At 32.3% G+C, this 16713-nt stretch overlaps 2 protein-coding genes across 25 annotated transcripts; both read right to left on the bottom strand.

Annotated features, from left to right (window-relative positions):
- Window positions 1-1025: 1025 nt before the first annotated feature.
- LOC113854025 (F-box/LRR-repeat protein 14-like) lies at window positions 1026-9821 on the bottom strand. Of its 13 annotated transcripts, none has more exons than XM_027484823.1 (16): window positions 9629-9773; window positions 9302-9431; window positions 9084-9212; window positions 8768-8981; window positions 8027-8173; window positions 7274-7348; window positions 6270-6341; window positions 5645-5716; window positions 4620-4691; window positions 4455-4526; window positions 3958-4029; window positions 3796-3867; window positions 3468-3611; window positions 3254-3325; window positions 2699-2845; window positions 1026-1604 (listed from the first exon to the last, which is right to left on the bottom strand). In XM_027484823.1, exons 1-16 carry the CDS (start codon window positions 9637-9639, stop codon window positions 1420-1422), a joined length of 1686 nt encoding a protein of 561 aa, XP_027340624.1. In that variant the 5' UTR covers window positions 9640-9773; the 3' UTR covers window positions 1026-1419. The 13 variants fall into 13 exon arrangements, with proteins under 13 accessions (XP_027340624.1, XP_027340622.1, XP_027340628.1 ...); XM_027484821.1 differs by having other exon boundaries at window positions 1085-1604; window positions 4455-4541; XM_027484820.1 differs by having other exon boundaries at window positions 1086-1604; window positions 9302-9461; window positions 9629-9760.
- A 662-nt stretch (window positions 9822-10483) lies between these two features.
- LOC113853616 (calcineurin subunit B-like) lies at window positions 10484-16197 on the bottom strand. Of its 12 annotated transcripts, none has more exons than XM_027484082.1 (9): window positions 16012-16197; window positions 15691-15773; window positions 15485-15609; window positions 15257-15353; window positions 13321-13430; window positions 12933-13007; window positions 12614-12722; window positions 11914-12224; window positions 10484-10641 (listed from the first exon to the last, which is right to left on the bottom strand). In XM_027484082.1, exons 1-7 carry the CDS (start codon window positions 16047-16049, stop codon window positions 12660-12662), a joined length of 591 nt encoding a protein of 196 aa, XP_027339883.1. In that variant the 5' UTR covers window positions 16050-16197; the 3' UTR covers window positions 10484-10641; window positions 11914-12224; window positions 12614-12659. The 12 variants fall into 12 exon arrangements, with proteins under 12 accessions (XP_027339883.1, XP_027339885.1, XP_027339889.1 ...); XM_027484084.1 differs by having other exon boundaries at window positions 12614-12719; XM_027484088.1 differs by lacking the exon at window positions 16012-16197 and adding exons at window positions 15869-15877; window positions 15976-15992 and having other exon boundaries at window positions 11914-12722; window positions 15691-15787.
- Window positions 16198-16713: the final 516 nt, after the last annotated feature.

Genomic DNA, 16713 nt, shown 5'->3' with positions numbered 1-16713 from the left:
TGTTTTCCAGTACTTGCTGTACAAGAAAAATTCAAGAAACATGTTGATGTTTTTTAACTGTAAATTTGACAATGATACTGTCTCGAATACCTTTTGATGTTATTTTAGTGAAGGCAGAGTAGTTATACGGTGACGTCTCTTTGCCGATCTCGATCGAGATGCGTACGTAAATGCTCGTTGATCCATGTTTGAACCTTTGGTGGTAACTATTTTCTTTTTAATGTTTGAAAAAATAATAGTTTATAATTTAATCGACGGATCCATACATTTGACTACAACTAAATATTATTTAAAATGGAAAATTTTAATGTTAACAACTGCTTTAATCTTAGGAGCCTAGGTAAAGAATATTTTTTTTAGAAACTATAATGTATATATGTTAGTGTTTCTTTAATGTGTTTTTAATGTGATTTAGTAAAAAATACATTAAAGTGAGTATTCCATGTAACGAAGTGTATTAAATAGAATGTGTTAGTATTTTTTATATAAAAACTTTTGAATAAGGGTAAAAATTTTAAATATCAAAAAGTATTAAAAATTACTTAACATTATAAGATTTAATATATAATTCATTTAAAAGAGATATACTAAAAGATTAATAAATACTTAAAGTGTTATTATGTTAATGAATATGTTTATATGTCACTTCCAAAACTCATTAGAATTTTAAATTACAAAAAAACTTTATAAGTTTAGGTTGAAGTTAGTTTTTAAAACAATTAAATTAATTAATATATTATGGGTAATATTGCATATAGTTAATAAATAAAGGACTAAATTTAGTAAATTAGAATGTAAGGACTTAATAAAACAAGATCAAAATATAACGAACCAAACAACATTAAAGTGGTGAATAAATGTAATAATTAGATATACATGAGTTGACAAATTAAAACAAATGTCCATATATTTTTCCTTTGCAAAACAATTGGATTAAATACGAAGCTGATAGACTAGGTTATGACGCTTCTGACAATTGATTGAATTACTAATTTATAGCTCATTAATCCGAGTCTAGTTAAATAGGATCAATGTGAATTATGTTAGAACAGTCTCCATACTAGCAGATCTACATTGAAGTTCAAGAAGAAAGATCAACAGTTTTTTTTTTCCTAATAAAGATGGTTTTGTAGTTTTGGAGATATATCAGAATAGCCACTCCCTCTAACCATTATACAGGTTCAATAATCAGTTTTAAAATATTAAAACCATTATTGATTGCATACTTTACACCATTACAGTGAACACTTTCCTACCCAGATCCACATGAGATACAAATTTTCTACACACACCTTAATAATAAAATAAAAGAATCCCCTTTGAAGCCGTTGAATTTAATGTTGTCTTTCCTTACTCATGTAACGTATGGCAGTGCTAGTACAGCTTCAAAATATAGTACATATTGAAATAGCTCCCCAATTACTGGGGTCGAAAGCTTGCAAGATTCGGGAGGTGTGTTGATTGAAGTTTCTTAATGTCATTTGCTGTCACTTTACAGGACTCCAATGAAAGAGACCTTAAGTTCTCTAGTCTTTTCAAATGCCGCAGCCCATCAATGGTTATACCAGAATTTGAAACATTCAAAGAAATCAAACCAGTAAGCCCTGAAATTGCATGCATAAGCCAGTAAATTAAATAATACAACTTGATCGTAAAAGAACTGAATGCAATCTTTTCTCTTTGGCAAATGAAATGGGACAATGAGCAAAAATAAACTTAGTGGAGCTAAGGAAAGGGAACACAAAAGCATAAAATAAAGCAGGTAACAGCTCACTGGGAGATTGATACAAAATAAATAATGCAGGATCAAGATGGAGGCTTGAGTTGCCCAACCACTCGGCTACAGCATTGCATTTTTTATGTGTTATGTACCATTCACTCATAAATCATGATCAAGGTGTGCATGATGATTATCAAAGATTCATCAGAAAGAAATAAAGACAATCATGGACCAACCCTGCTTGACATAATCGGAAATCATGAACACTTATTTCATGTAATTACTTAAAAGTCCTAACTACGAGATCACATGATCCATTATATATCTTACAACTACAAGAACTGCGAGTAGCAACTAATGCATTTAGGATTTTCACAAGAAAACTGTAGAAAAATATAAACACGATATATCGGTATTTGTTTTGATCGCAAAACTATATTCATATTCATGATTAACCTCTTGAATTTGCGAATGAATGCATTTTGGATTTAAAATCCAATTTTAATTTTCATATATATATATATATATATATATATATATAATATTAGGATTGGGTAAAAAATCAATCCCTAACCAATTTCTTTTTCTTTATTTATGAAGTAACTTTTATCCACTAAAGCCATTGCAATTGCCAGAAATAATAGGCCTACTAAAGGCACAAAAATAAAAGGTAAGTTTATCATAGAATAAGTATCTCGATTTACTATTTGTACCGGTTATATATATATATTATTGTTATATTAATATTTTTATTATTCTTATTTATATTGTTATAAATATAGTCTATAATCACTAGAATTCATATATACTTATAAACACTTGTTCAAGTTAAATCTATAATCCAAAGCCTATAACTTCTGTTTTGATTTTTATCTGTTCAAGTGATTATTTTGGCTTTCCGCTTTATCATAAGGAAAACAAAAGTAAACAAAATGGTACCATGTGATTTTCATACAAAACAAAGGTCAGGAAATATACCAGAAATTAACTCCAGGGTAGTGTCTGTAAGGCTGCAGTTTTGTGATAAATTTAAGCAAGTCAAAGATGAAAGCTCTTTGATATTTTTCACACCATCATCAGTTAACCCTCCACCGCATATTTCCAGCAACCTCAGGTTCTTGAAGTCTGTTTTGCCATGAACACAGTTAATTCAAATTATAGTTGAAAGGGGTTCAGTCAAAGAACTAACACTAAAATGGAGTTAATTCTACTAAATACAGATGACCGCAAATGGAATAAATATTGATTTTGAAGATTGTTTGATAGAAGAGATTCATCAAATGTACTTAGGTATCTCATAACCTTTACACGAGAGAGACCAACAAAATCTTGACTAGAAGAGTGGGAGGCAAAATGGAGATATTAAAAATTACAGCTACCAAATAGAGATTTAGTGTGGTTTGAAATAACTTTCTGTGTTAAAAATATTATTCCCAAAAATTAATCTAATCCAAACTATTTTGGTTTCAGTAAAGTGAAACAAAAATTGCTTGGATTAATGCAAGAAACTAATATTAGTACAATATTTCATACGTTTTAAATAGTTTGTTCCAGAATCTGTTATTCGTGCACCAAACAAGTCCAGGTCTGTAAGCCCAGTCAAACCTGCATCAGCGTTCAATAAATGTCATTAATGGTAATATTCCAAACCCGAGATTAATAAAATTATAGAACATGTAGAAGCGTATGTACAAAATAGAAGATAAACAACATTGTTTGAATTGTAAATTTACATAGGAATACATACTTGTTAAGGATGCCAATCCAGTATCAGTAATTTGGGGGGCATCCAAATTTAGTGACTTAAGAGATGACAGGCCACACAGTTTGCTTAAACCACTATCATTAACCATAGTGAATGATAGATTTATTTTCTCCAGACTAGACAATCCTACAAGTAATAGAATACCAGAATAACAACAGCATTAGTACTAATACTAATAATAATGATAAAAAGAAGCAAAACTATAAATGCTACAATCCTTGGATAAAAGCGTACTAACAATGAAGGTAAAATAACTATAAAAGCGTACAAACTTTGGTTAAAAGTAATAATATTACGTGGCATATTCAACCTGATAAATGGTGTAGTCCATTGCTTCCAATTTCTGTATCAGAGAGTTCCAAGCATTTCAGTTGCTGATGGCCTACAAGGTAAAAGCATAAATTACCACAAGATCGAATAATTGGACAACAAAAATGTTGGGTCAGAAAATTAGAGCCTATTGAAAATTTACCCGCCAGGTGGATCAATCCTTCATCATAAATCGTACATGAATCCAGGTTCAAACTCTTCAACTTTGTCAATCCTGCTTGAAAAATGTAAGGTTAAGAGAAACAATCAGTCCTTATAGTTTTACCTCATTTTGATTTTAGTTTTAGTAGTTTATCTTTTTTAAAAACATTAACTGCTACAATTTTAATAAAAAACTTATTTATTAATTTTTATCATGTACCATCAGACATACATTAGAAAAACCGTTTTAAACTTAGTTTTCATTCATTTGATTTTGGTTAAAAAATATGATCAATTTAAAAGATATTGATGTGAGAAAAAATAAAGAACATTTTAAACTAAATCATTTCATTTTTTATCCGTAGTAATAATTTTCTTTTCATCTTGTAATTAATGACTTGATAGTGAATCCGCTACAATAATTTAGCTCAACTTTAGAGATATTTAGCATTTCTCCTTAAATTGTGATTAGAGAGTTGGGTTCATATTTCAAGTTACCTTTCAAGTGAACTAAACATGCATCTGTTATGTAATTAAATCCCAAGTTTAATACATTCAAATTTTCCAGTCCTGAAAAAAAAAATGCTACAAGTCAAGTACCCCAGGAATTCTTATGGAATCTCAAGAAGCAAATACTAAATGGTTGTACAAGTGTTAACTTACGCGAAAACTTTTCACATCCATTGTTAGAAAAATCACATCTGCTAAGATTCAAGTGTGACAGCGCAGGAAGCTCTGGCAGAAAACTTAACATCGTCAAATCAAAACTTCAATGGTAATTTCAGCCTCATCATGTAGTAGAAAGAGGAAATCAAGTTAAACTTCTTATTGACAAATGACATTCGCTGATAATAATGAAAATAAAATGCATTTTATATAATAGTATTCAGTTGACACCCTTCCTCAGAGAAAAATGATGAATACTACGCTAACATAAGAAGTTTAAAACAAACAAACAAATCTACATAAATATTTGAATATAAGAGATTCTGGCAACCAATTTTCTAGCCTTCCTCTTGGATATAACCCTAACTACACTCCCCTACTCTACCCCACAATTTGCTCAAATCACAATCTCCTAGGAGTCATATGATAAAGGCAACCCAATAAACATAATGTGGCTCTGTTAGGATGTAAATAATGAGAGTGAAAAAGGACAGTTAGTAGTCATCAATCAATCGATTAGCTAGTTTGGACTAGTTAGTTAATTGGAAGAGATTATGTTAGGGTGCGAGGGGATAAAACACCAAGGAGATCTGTTTCAATAGACCATGAACCAATCATACGAATGGACTTAAAATTAATTATTAATAAGGGAGGGGGCATTCTGTGAGTTTGATAGACTGTGTATGTGAAAGGAGAGATTCTTTTTGAAGGGGAAACCTTTGGAGAGAATTCTATTCTCCATTTTCTATTATGTTCTTCAATAAAGTTCTGTTGTTTATTTCTCTCTCTCTCTCTCTCTCTCTCTCTCTCTCAAGTTTTCATTTCATTTTCTCCGGGTTTCTATCAGGTTGAGCTTTAAGCTTAAAAGCATTCACGGGGCATTGGGCAATAACCAAGATTATAGCCTAACAACTAGTTAGTGCAAGTAAGCGTTGATATTATCATGAAAAAAAATAACAGAATCAGCATAAAAATCAATTAAGTAACAGAATCAGCATAAAAAATCCACAAAGTAATTCAACCTGCAAGAAAATCCAAGCATGCAGCTGTTACATGGCATCCTTCCAAATTTAACAAAGCAAGCTTTTTTAATCCTGAAATCAGCTGAGAAATTATTGAAAATGGAAGAAAGGAAGATGAAAATTAAATGTTGAAACTTGAAATTTCCTTAAAGTGTTGATCTAAGACATTCATACCTTGACACTGGGACAACATTAACACAAATCTAGTATATTGGAAAAACAAAACCACAGTGCGTTTTGGAATTAATCATGGCAATGAACATGTGTTTTAAACATTGACAGAGTTGAGACTGCAACTTGTTTACTATTCAACTTCGTAATGTCTACTTAGAATGATAAGTAGCAAAATTTTATATCATTAATGAAATAGATTTCAAAGATGATTTTTTTTTCCTCAACTGAACTCTAGCTTTTACACAAATAGAAACTAAATGTTTTAAAACAATTGAGATAGAATATCAAACTGAACTTAAAAAAATGAAAATATCAAATTTGGCATTTTTAGTTACTGAACAACACAAAGCTTTCTGAACACAAAACATGTAAGAGTACCATAACTCAGAAGATCATCATATATTCCCTAATGCTCTGAAACACCAGAATAAGATAATGGAAGGCAAAATACCTTTTAGAAAACTGATGCCAACATCTGTGACTTTACTAAAGGAAATCTCTAGGCTTTTCAAGTTTGTAAGCGCTGGAAGTAAATTAAATAAATTGGGCCATTAGTCATTGAACCAAGTATCCCTTTCGGCGGATGAGATATGTTATTTATTCCCTTCAAGTTTTAAACACCATACGAAGGCAAAAGAGCTTCAAAAGTAGCATAGTAATACTCTTTGAATGAAGACTCAATATCATATGATACTAGAAAAAGTCTCAAATGTTTTACATTGAAGGCCTATTTTATAGACCAAATATAACCAAACACCCTAATAAGCTATTCATATTCTAAGCTGGAATGAAATAATATAAAAGAAAATCAAACCCCCAAATAGTAAATAACAATAAATAAATCAGATCAACAGAAACTAATTAACCCATCTACAGATACCCTTAGTATAAGGCATCCTTTCTTTATAAAACCAACATTTGTTATAATGCAAATAAGCCATTATTTGACGGAAACTTTATCCATGAGTATAATACATTTCACTTCACTTGTTTAGAAAATATTGTAATAGGTTATTAGGTTATGCATAGTTCCTAATAGAGGTGCTGTTAAAATTAGGTAGTAGTTTTAGGATTTTAATTTTGAAATTAAGTTTTTTTTTTTTTTTTCAGATTATTCCTTTAGAGGTTTTATCCTTTGTTGGATTATCTCACTCCAATATAGAATCAAGGTTATCTTAATAGTGTTTGCTTGTGTTGGGTCCATAAATAGACCATAATTATAAACATTTGACACACCTTTTGCATAATTATAGTTTAGAGATTTCTATTTCCTTATAGGGCATCAGAGAGGAGTACACTAGACTTATTGCTCTAAATTTAGAGGGGATACCAATAATTTTACCAGATACTACTACATGGTTGAAAACACGCTAACTGCATAAAATAAGCGCAGACAATTAAACTCTGGTGAAATTTTCAGTTAAAGTAGTCAAAAGGAAGAAAAATGCAACTAACCTGATAGAGGCTCGATATCAGCATCTTCTATGCAATTACACCACTTCATATTGAGAGATTCCAACCTGGTTAGACCTGAAAATATGGACCATGTCATTGAATCATATATATATTTCACAACTGTACATCATTACTATGAGGCATGTAAACTTCAGGCCACACTCACACAGCCCTAATCATTGCAATTATATGCCCCCACTTTCAGTTTTACAGTCACTCGAGCATTATTGATACTATCAAATCCCCCCATTTATAGCCATACAAGAGCATCTCATACAGAAGAGAGATAAAGGAGGTTAGTACCATTTGGCAAATTCAATGTATCAACAAAGAAGCTTTGCTTTACATGCATTCATTTGCAATTTGGTTTTCCATAGATCAAAAAACAATTGATCAAGATTATGAGTATTAAATGCATGCATGGCCTGCAACAAACCAAAAACCAATTACTAAACTGTATACAAGATCCTTAGGATCTGAATCCAACTTGTCCTGTCACCAATTTCTGTTCAGATTTTAGTTACAAAATTGAACTCTATATAAAGAAGACTTTTTATCAATTGGCAAAGATTTGAAAGGAGTTCAACGAGATTAACTGCTTGATATATCTCCATCAAGTGAGGGAACAAAGCATACAAGCAAAATAATCTTTAAATGTTGCATACAAGATTTCAGACTGTAGTCGGGTTATTAAGTGCACCAAAGAACTGTAGTTACTTAAGCTTTCAGACAACATTGCATATAAGGTCCAACCTTGAAGATGCACAACGCCTCCATGAATCGCAAGACATCTCTCCAAATCCAACTTGACCAAGTTAACAAGACCAGGAAATGTACTCAATCCCTGAGCAGATATTGCATTGTTTCTTCTAAAACTCAAACTCGTTAAGTTTGAGAGACCTGAAAGATTGATTATGGACAAAGCTTCTAGCAAATGTAACGTCCCATGAATCTCAGCAAATGCATAAAGACACAAAGATGATGAAAATTTGGAAAGTGTTACGTACAAAATTTCTAAGGTTTCCATATGTATATTTTTCGATTGCTTCTAATTTTTTAGTACGGTGTACTAATTTTTAGTGAGTTATTCAGTCAAGTGAAAATTAAGGATGGAAGCTACTATTATTGGATGAGTTTTTTATTCTTTGCTCCAGATGAATAAGATTCATAGGATAGATCCCATTGCCAAGGAATAAAAAACCAAAATACAAATGAGAAATGCTAGCAATAGAGTCTCTAATACACTCTTTCTAACACACTCTTAGTCATTGGCTAAAATTTATTGAAAACTATAAAAATTAAATAGGTTTCTATCTTTCTCACTCTTGATTTAATATTTATCTCTCATACTTGTAGATTTTAATAAATTTTAACCAACAACTAAGATTGTGTTAAAGAGTATGTTGCTAACATTCTTCAAGTAAAGATATAGAAAATCCATGAAGCAGTGAAGATGCAGAGAAAAAAGACTATCTCAGGTGCAGACAAGAATACCACTGATGAACTCCAACCCACGATCTGAAATTTGATGACAGTGATTAAGATTTAAAGAGATGATATTTTTGCAGTCTCTAAGATAGGTGAGGCCATGATCAGTGACATCAGAGCCAGAAAGATCCAGATGAAGCAAAGATGATCCCTGTGATGAGATGACATCCATCCAACCATCACTGACAGCAAGACCACCATATTCTCCCAAGTAAATATCCTTTAAAACAACAACAAAGTGATAATAATCGATAAGATTAAGACCTTCAATAAAATAGATCAGGAAAATGTAAATAACTGGGAATTGACAAATAATTCTAACATTGAGGTCACAATCTCGAAAGGCTTGGAGGGAAGCGGGTGTGAGACGGCAAGAGCAAACGAAATTGTTGAAAATTCGCTGACTCAAGTCCCTTGGGAGTGCAGAAAATGTGTTAAATTCACCAATGTCCTGTCAAGAAACATTGAGTGGAATGCAGTTGCGGTAAGTGGTTAGATCAGATGTTGAAAATTGTAGTGGAAAGTGGAGCAGTAAAGCACCTGAGTGATTCGGTGGATGCACAAATTCAACAAGGATGAACATTCTTGTCCGTTTGCTAAATGACAAGGTATCCTCCAACGTCTGAACCGTTTAAAACTCCCTCTTTTGCAACATGTTCGGTAAAATCCTCTGCAAAGAGGAAACATGTCACAGTAGTAGCTGTAAGCAATCAGCAGAAAACAAGAAAAGTAGAGTAATTCATTACCCCATAACTATCCCTACTACTACACATTAATTTAAGATTAAGAATGAAAATAATACAATAAACAAGTCCGAAGTCCATACTTTCGTAAATATTTTGAGAGAAAAAAGAAGAAGAAACGCACCCTTCTAACATGGTGCTGCATACAGCATGGGAAGATGAGGAACTGAGGAGGGTGACAGTAACACCAGAAAAGAAAGAAATGCAAAAATGGCAATGGTGTTGGCTATTGCTATTGCTATTGCTATTTCCCACTTGCCAGCAACTATTCCTGTGAGTCACGCTTTTTTTTTAGGCTCCCTTTAACTAACTATTCTCAAAAAGAGGACCACAACGTTGCATATACTATGACATTCTGCTTTCTTTTACGTACGGGTTTTTCATTCTTCCTATGAAAATGAAATTGTTTTTTTATAATTTAAACCAATATATTTTACGTTGACCAAAAAAGATATGTATTTATCATAATTCCAAAGGCTAAATCAACATATGTATACAATTTTAGGAACTAAAATAATTGATTTGTTAAGAAACTAAAATTTATTTTATAATTTTAAGGATTAATTGATAGATGCTTATAACTTTAAAAAATAAAATAATTTATTTTTAAAAATTTTATGAACATGATGAATACTTATAATATCAAAGACTTAAAATAGTATATTATTCAATGTCTTACTTTGTTGGGCTAAAGATTGATTTTTGAATTGACCAATGAAATGGACTACCCAACGAACTGAAACCATAGATATATTTTGCTTTTTAAACGAACGTGATTTAATCCAAAACCGATACAACAATTGAAATGATAAAATTTTGTAAAATTTCATCTTTGTCTATTGCAAATATGGTAGATTATCTATCACATATATAAGTTTCATGCCTTCTTTTCTCTCTTTCAGACATGCATTTTGGAATGACACATCATTTGTGAAAAGAAATAAAAAAACAAAGAAGCCGACAACACGAGCATCATGACAATAATTTCATAACTTGAGTGAAGGAACCACAAGCAGTTTTGTAGGTGGAAAAATGACATTCTTCACCTTCCATAATGCAACCTCATTTTTATGAACTTTTCAATTCGTTAGTAAACCTTGTTGCTATGGTGATCCCTAATTTCTTCTCCGATGATAACTGAAAACAAACCTTTGTTAGTTTTGATCAAATTTTCGACTTTTTTTATTTAAATAATACATTTTTGAAAACAATTTTTTAAAATAAAATTGTTTCAAATCATCGATACTCATTTTTTATTTTGACGAGGAGCCGCATCCGGCGTCGTTGTTCCCGCTGCCCCTGTTCCACGTGTTCGCGTTTTTCATGCTGGTTAGGTCACAGCCATGGGGGAGACACTGGTGGCGATGCCTAATTTCCAGATGCCTGATTTCTTGTGTTTGACTTCCACATTTAATTCTCCCTTCACATGGGTCTCTCTGTATGGTTGAAGAATTGCTGGCTACTCCTTTCGTGGGAACAATCCCTCCCTGTGACGCAACTGCACCATTTGCTTAAAATAAAAAATATGAATATAGGATCACATGGTAAGATAGATTTTTAAAATAAAAAAAAAAAAATAAGTATCAATTATTCTGTAATAATAATATTAAAATAACGATAAAAAATTATATAAAAAAATAATATATTAAAATAATAATAAAAATTTATTTTTGTTTCATCTTGAATTCTTAATTTTTAGTATAATATCAGAAATACTGAAACAATAATTTATTAAAATAATAATAAAAATTTATTATTGTTTATATATAGACAATATTGAAAAAAAATCAGATAAAGAATTAGTTTTAAAAAAATTATTTTAAGAAATTATTTTTAAAAGATATTATTTAAGTAAAAAAGTCCAAATTTTTCTTCTTTGATCAAATTTTATTAATTATATAAGTACAATTTATCCGTCTGTGTTTTAAAACTTACCTTCATTTTGTCACCGGAAGTAGGGCCTAACAAAAAGTTAGTCATATTCCAGATTATTGATAGTCTAATTTATTTTAAAAATAAAGATATACTCAATTTGATACAGTATTTTACAATTTAAAATACATAGAATTAAAATAAAGAAATATTATTTGATAAAATAAAAATTAACAAAAAATAAATAAATGTTGAATGCCAGAGAAGTTCGATGATAAAATACGAAAGATAATAGTCTCTAAAAATACTTTTGTTTAGAAATGAGAAATTCAAATTTAATATACAGATATAATTAATGAGAGCAGTATCATGATAAGAATCCTAATACTCTAACACTGACAAAATCAAACGGCTCAGCTTTTCAAGGTAGCTGGAGTGACACTCAGCAAACAACTAGAAATATGCATGATGAGTATGAAACTTTTGAGTTGGCAAATTCATCAACGAAACTTTGAAGCTTAAAATGGAAAGAATTACCTCAAATTTGAATTCAAGAGACCCAAAAGGTCGTAAAACATGTCAAGGAGTGTGAAAAACTGAATCAAGCTCAAAAGCTACTCAAATTGGCTCCAAAACAACTAGTGGCTGGAAGCAACAGTTTTACAAGAATCCCAAGAAGAAAGGGGACAACAGTATTTGAGCACTTTCTCATTTCCACATGAACTATATTACAAGAATCTCATGAATAAGTTTACAATTTTTATGTTTCAAGAGAACAACCAAAACTGCAGGAAGTTTCAATCAACAGGGACTTCAACATCCATTTTTAGGTCAGATTGGCCAAGAACCTGTGACAAATTGAAATAGAAACAAAAATCAAACATGTCCAGAAATAGAAAGAAAAGGGCAAAAAAAAGTCTTGTAATACAGAAGTTTTCAGATAAGAGACACAATCGGATTTTGTGCATGACTGAGGTGATGAGTCTTTCTTTACTTTTATTTTAATTTTCGTTGTGGGTACCTAATAAACTGACTCTTTCAATGCACTTGAAGCACAAATGTTAAACAAACTGTAGAGTTTGATATGCAAGTAATAAATTCTTATAATAGATTTAGAAAAAAAAAATGAAATATCAAATAATGTTGTCTGTGTTGAAAGATCTCATCATTTGCACAAAGTGATATCCAATCAGGCCAACTTTATGGATAAAGAAAGCACCAGACAAGTTGATTATGCTTTAAACCTAGTTAAAGTCCCTCCGTGCAAGACATCATTCTTTTCTCTACTGCTTTTGCTCCATCCAATAGGAAACCATTTCCCATAAGCCCCGCTGGCCCACTCCCCCCTTTGTGGTAAAAGAAGTATCAAGGTCAATAAAATCAAATGACTTAATAATAAAGATTTTTATGTGGCTCACTGGTTTGACAGGTCAACAGTAGATCAAATGGGGAAGGAAAAAATAAAAAAGAGTAAGATTTAGCAATTCTTTGACACTTCTTTCTGTGATATCCATTTAAGAATTGTCCATAGGAAATATATATCATATTGTACAGACCTTAATGAAGTCATCCAATGTCAAGTAAGAGTCTTTTGAGTATCCTGCTTCTCTCAGAACTTGGCTGAGGACTTCCTGCAAATCAAAAAACAGAGAACAAAATTAGCCAATCTCTAGTTAAGTCTACATATACCAATACAAGCACAATTAAAAAGGTGTATGGAGGGAAAAAAATTGATAATTCAAAAAGCATAAACCAAATGGATTTATCAGACATGATTATTACTGTTTTGACTTCAGCATACCAAACTTGTAATAGGGATGTCAAAACAGTAATAATTGATATTTGATGCACCTTAATGCAGACCCACTTTCCTATCTAGTAACTCCCAGTGAAGTAACTACATAATTAAGCAATACAGGGAAGCATACAGATTGTTGGTGATACCTCTCTCTGGTCATCAGACATGAATGAACCTGACAAATCTTTTAGCACTTCCAACATATCTTTGAAAGACACCTTTCCATTACGGTCTGAATCATATACTTTGAAAATAACTGCGACAGAGAAAAACTAGTAACTATAAGTACCCTTATGAAAAACAACCACACAATGCCAGTAGAAAATAGTATCATAATTTATTAAGGAAAAATTTAACAAAATATCCCCCGCCCCCAACCTTCCAATGAAGCATTTCAAGGATGTTAATCATTGAATAATTCATATAATCTGAACTCCATATTTGCATAAGCAATTTTTAACTGCTTAATTAACTTCCTTGCTGCAGCTATCAGCTCTCTGAAATACAAACAAAAATCCTGGAGACTATATATGTGCTGAAATCTGCTAATTCATAAATTCCATAACCCAGGGTTGGATACTGCTCAAATAAATCTAATTATATCATACGAAGTATATTCAAAGTAACATGACTACACGTGACACAGACAATTCCACATGTTATCATTTACAAATGAGCTCTTACTTCTCACCCCCTTTGTATTTATAAATTCCATAACCCTGTTTAATTTTTCTCATTCTACTCCACAGCTAGTAACATCTACTACATTTCTTCAAATGACTGTGAGATGCAGAGACATCTAATTCATCCAAATGCCACACATGAGGCTCTTGAAGAATAAACTTTGAATTAATGGAAATATAACAACTTGACAAGTACGGTCTTTGAGTCTTTGCATATAAATTTGAGCAAATTCAGCGTTCGTAAATGTTCATGCTTGTGTCTCACCAACCAGCCTAAAGGTCAATTCTCTTCTTTTAGGAAATCCTTTGATTCTTTTGTTACATTGCCTCTTATTCAGCCTTAGGAGTCCTTATAAAGATGGGTTTACAATGGTCCTGACTCCTGAATGAATATCAGATCGGTGTGCTGAAATTATTTTAATATAATGACCATAATTGGTTGGTCAGTGGTAATAATTGATAGGTAGGAAGTTATGCATAGCTTTTATACATGATGATGGACAAGATAGCACTCAAGTTTACATTTGGACTAGATGGATAGAATGAAGTTAGATGGATCAGCCTAAGTATGGGTAACCTATTCGGCACAGTAAGTGTTCCCTCCTGGAATCATCCTAATCCAGTCATATTTGAGTAGTTTGACCATTCCTAACTGAAAGACGGTATGCAAACAACTGCTATACATGGCAGGCATGAAACAACCTCATTGGCATTCCCTCATACACAACCATGAACCACGACCAAGTACGTGACCATAATTGGTTGTTTGGTAGTAATAATTGGCTGGACATTATGCTTAACTTTATGTATGATGGCAGACTTGTAGCATTCAAATTTTACATTGGGGATAGATAGAGTAAAATTACATGAGTCAGCCCAAAATCTGTGTAACCTGTATGGCATTGGCAAGGTGTTCTCTCCCCCCCCCCCCCCTCTCTCTCTCTCTCTCTCCCCAGGTTATATCCAACCAAATCATCATAATTGGATCATATTGGAGAGGTCCAACTCTTCCTGACCAAAAGACGGTATGTAGAAAACTGCTAAACATGGCAGGCACGAAAGAACCACATCAGCATTACCCCATAAACCGAATATTTGACCAAAACTGACCCTCATCTGGGGAATGGTAAATTCCACTCTCCGACTATATGTGAGGGTTGAGCAAAGGAGACAGACATCTTCACCCATTGTACTCCCTAGAAATTGATTAAGGCCTTCCCTTGAGACCAAGAACAGAACTTAAGAACCTTGAGTGAACATTGAGAAAGCAAAATCACTTCACTACTTATAAGTTATAATTGCATCTTCCAAGTTCTAACTCCCAAAGTTTGCTATAATTGATAAAAAAAAAATCTGAGAACATAAAACAACTCTGCTGTATAATAAAACTAAAACATACGCTCTATTTTTTTATTTGCACTAGCCTTGGCACTGAATGCAGACAAGAAGGCCACAAAGTCTTTAAAATTCAAACCGTCCACCATCTTGAGCAGCCTCTGCAAATAAGCATATAAATCATAAACTAAGGGAAAATAGATCACACACCAAACCAAGTGATCACAAAAGAAAGCGCATAAGCTCCAAAATAAACAAGAATCTTAGGGTGGAAATTCCCGAAAGTCTGTACCTGAGAAAGTGGATTCATAGCAAATTCCGGGACGGACAAGAACTCATCAGCTGAAATGAATCCCTTTGCATTGCGGTCAAGTTGGCAAAACCTTTGGTACAAAGACACTATTTCCTGCTGGGAAACTGAGTTTGACAGCCGAAATCAGATCTTAAACAGAAAACAATGGATGCAAATAAAGGAAGAGGAAGAGAGAAAGGGCCCACATAAATTGTTGCAGTGTTCTTGAACTTCTTCGATGTCGTATTGAGTTAGCATAGATGACGCACTCCCCATCACTACTTTCAGGCTTCAAAGCAAAATCTGAACCACCATCCATTACATGACTCGAGTATAATAAACATTAACATTTATAGTAACAGAATAAATGAATAAAAATGGTACCTTTGCTTTCTGCTCCCCAATTCCCCAAAAAATTAATGAAGTAATAGTAAAAGAATTTTCAATTTTCAGCAGATGTGAAAGGGGAGAGAGAGAAGACTTGCACGCACCAAATTAGGGACGGTTCAGACCACATAGGACTTTACCTGCCAATATATACACACGTGGGTTGCCTTGTCATCATCGACTCCGTCGAAGCGCAGAAAATGCTCTGTTGCGTCGCAACCCGCAACTACCCGCGACGGATACTTTGATGATTATCCCCCAATTAGTTTCTTTCTTTTAAAATTTAATTTCCTAATCATTTCTAAAGCCAATACGCTATTTATATATTTTTAATCAAACTTTTCAATATTAAATAGTCTATAAATTATGTTTTGAAATTTTTAATAAACTTCCTCCCATTATAACTTGACGAAAAATTTCAAAAACCCGAGTTCTATTATATTTTTAATAATTTGGTTTAACGTGAAACAAACAAATAATTTTTTCAATAAAACAATATCCAAGACCAAATTTAAATTTAAATATTTAGCAAAACAACAGAGCAATTCAATGCTTGATCTCTCCTTCCTAAAGTAGAAAACTGAAGATTGCTTGAAGCGGTTAACATCAGAGTCACATGATAACTACAATGGAATTAGGTCTGCGTCCTTCGTGAAATCCAATAACCAAGGAAATCGGTTTTGTTGGAAAGATATAAGAAATCGGTTTATAGAGTGATTTGTTCCCGCCAAAGACTTTCCCTAATTGTCAACTTTTTTATATTCCTTAAACAATTATTTTGGTCATTAAGTTCAATTTTCAAACTCTGCCAGGAACTATGAAGGAAGCGCATGTTACATTAA

The sequence above is a fragment of the Abrus precatorius genome, unplaced genomic scaffold, assembly GCF_003935025.1.
Source record: "Abrus precatorius isolate BTA unplaced genomic scaffold, Abrus_2018 Scaffold11, whole genome shotgun sequence".
Classification (NCBI taxonomy): Eukaryota; Viridiplantae; Streptophyta; class Magnoliopsida; order Fabales; family Fabaceae; genus Abrus; species Abrus precatorius.
Note: the sequence above shows the minus strand (reverse complement) of the source record. Positions and strands in the feature narration are given on the sequence as shown.

Excerpts from the sequence above, each read along its gene's own strand:
- LOC113853616 (XM_027484081.1), bottom strand. The coding sequence starts at position 16,049 with ATGATGACAAGGCAACCCACGTGTGTATATATTGGCAG. Across the intron at positions 15,610-15,690 it reads AGAACACTGCAACAATTTAT|TTTCCCAGCAGGAAATAGTG; the intron begins GTGGGCCCTTTC and ends TGTCAAACTCAG. Across the intron at positions 15,354-15,484 it reads CTATGAATCCACTTTCTCAG|AGGCTGCTCAAGATGGTGGA; the intron begins GTACAGACTTTC and ends GCTTATTTGCAG.
- LOC113854025 (XM_027484818.1), bottom strand. Across the intron at positions 6,342-7,273 it reads TGATATCGAGCCTCTATCAG|CGCTTACAAACTTGAAAAGC; the intron begins GTTAGTTGCATT and ends ATTTACTTCCAG. Across the intron at positions 3,612-3,795 it reads TGGACTACACCATTTATCAG|GATTGTCTAGTCTGGAGAAA; the intron begins GTTGAATATGCC and ends TATTACTTGTAG.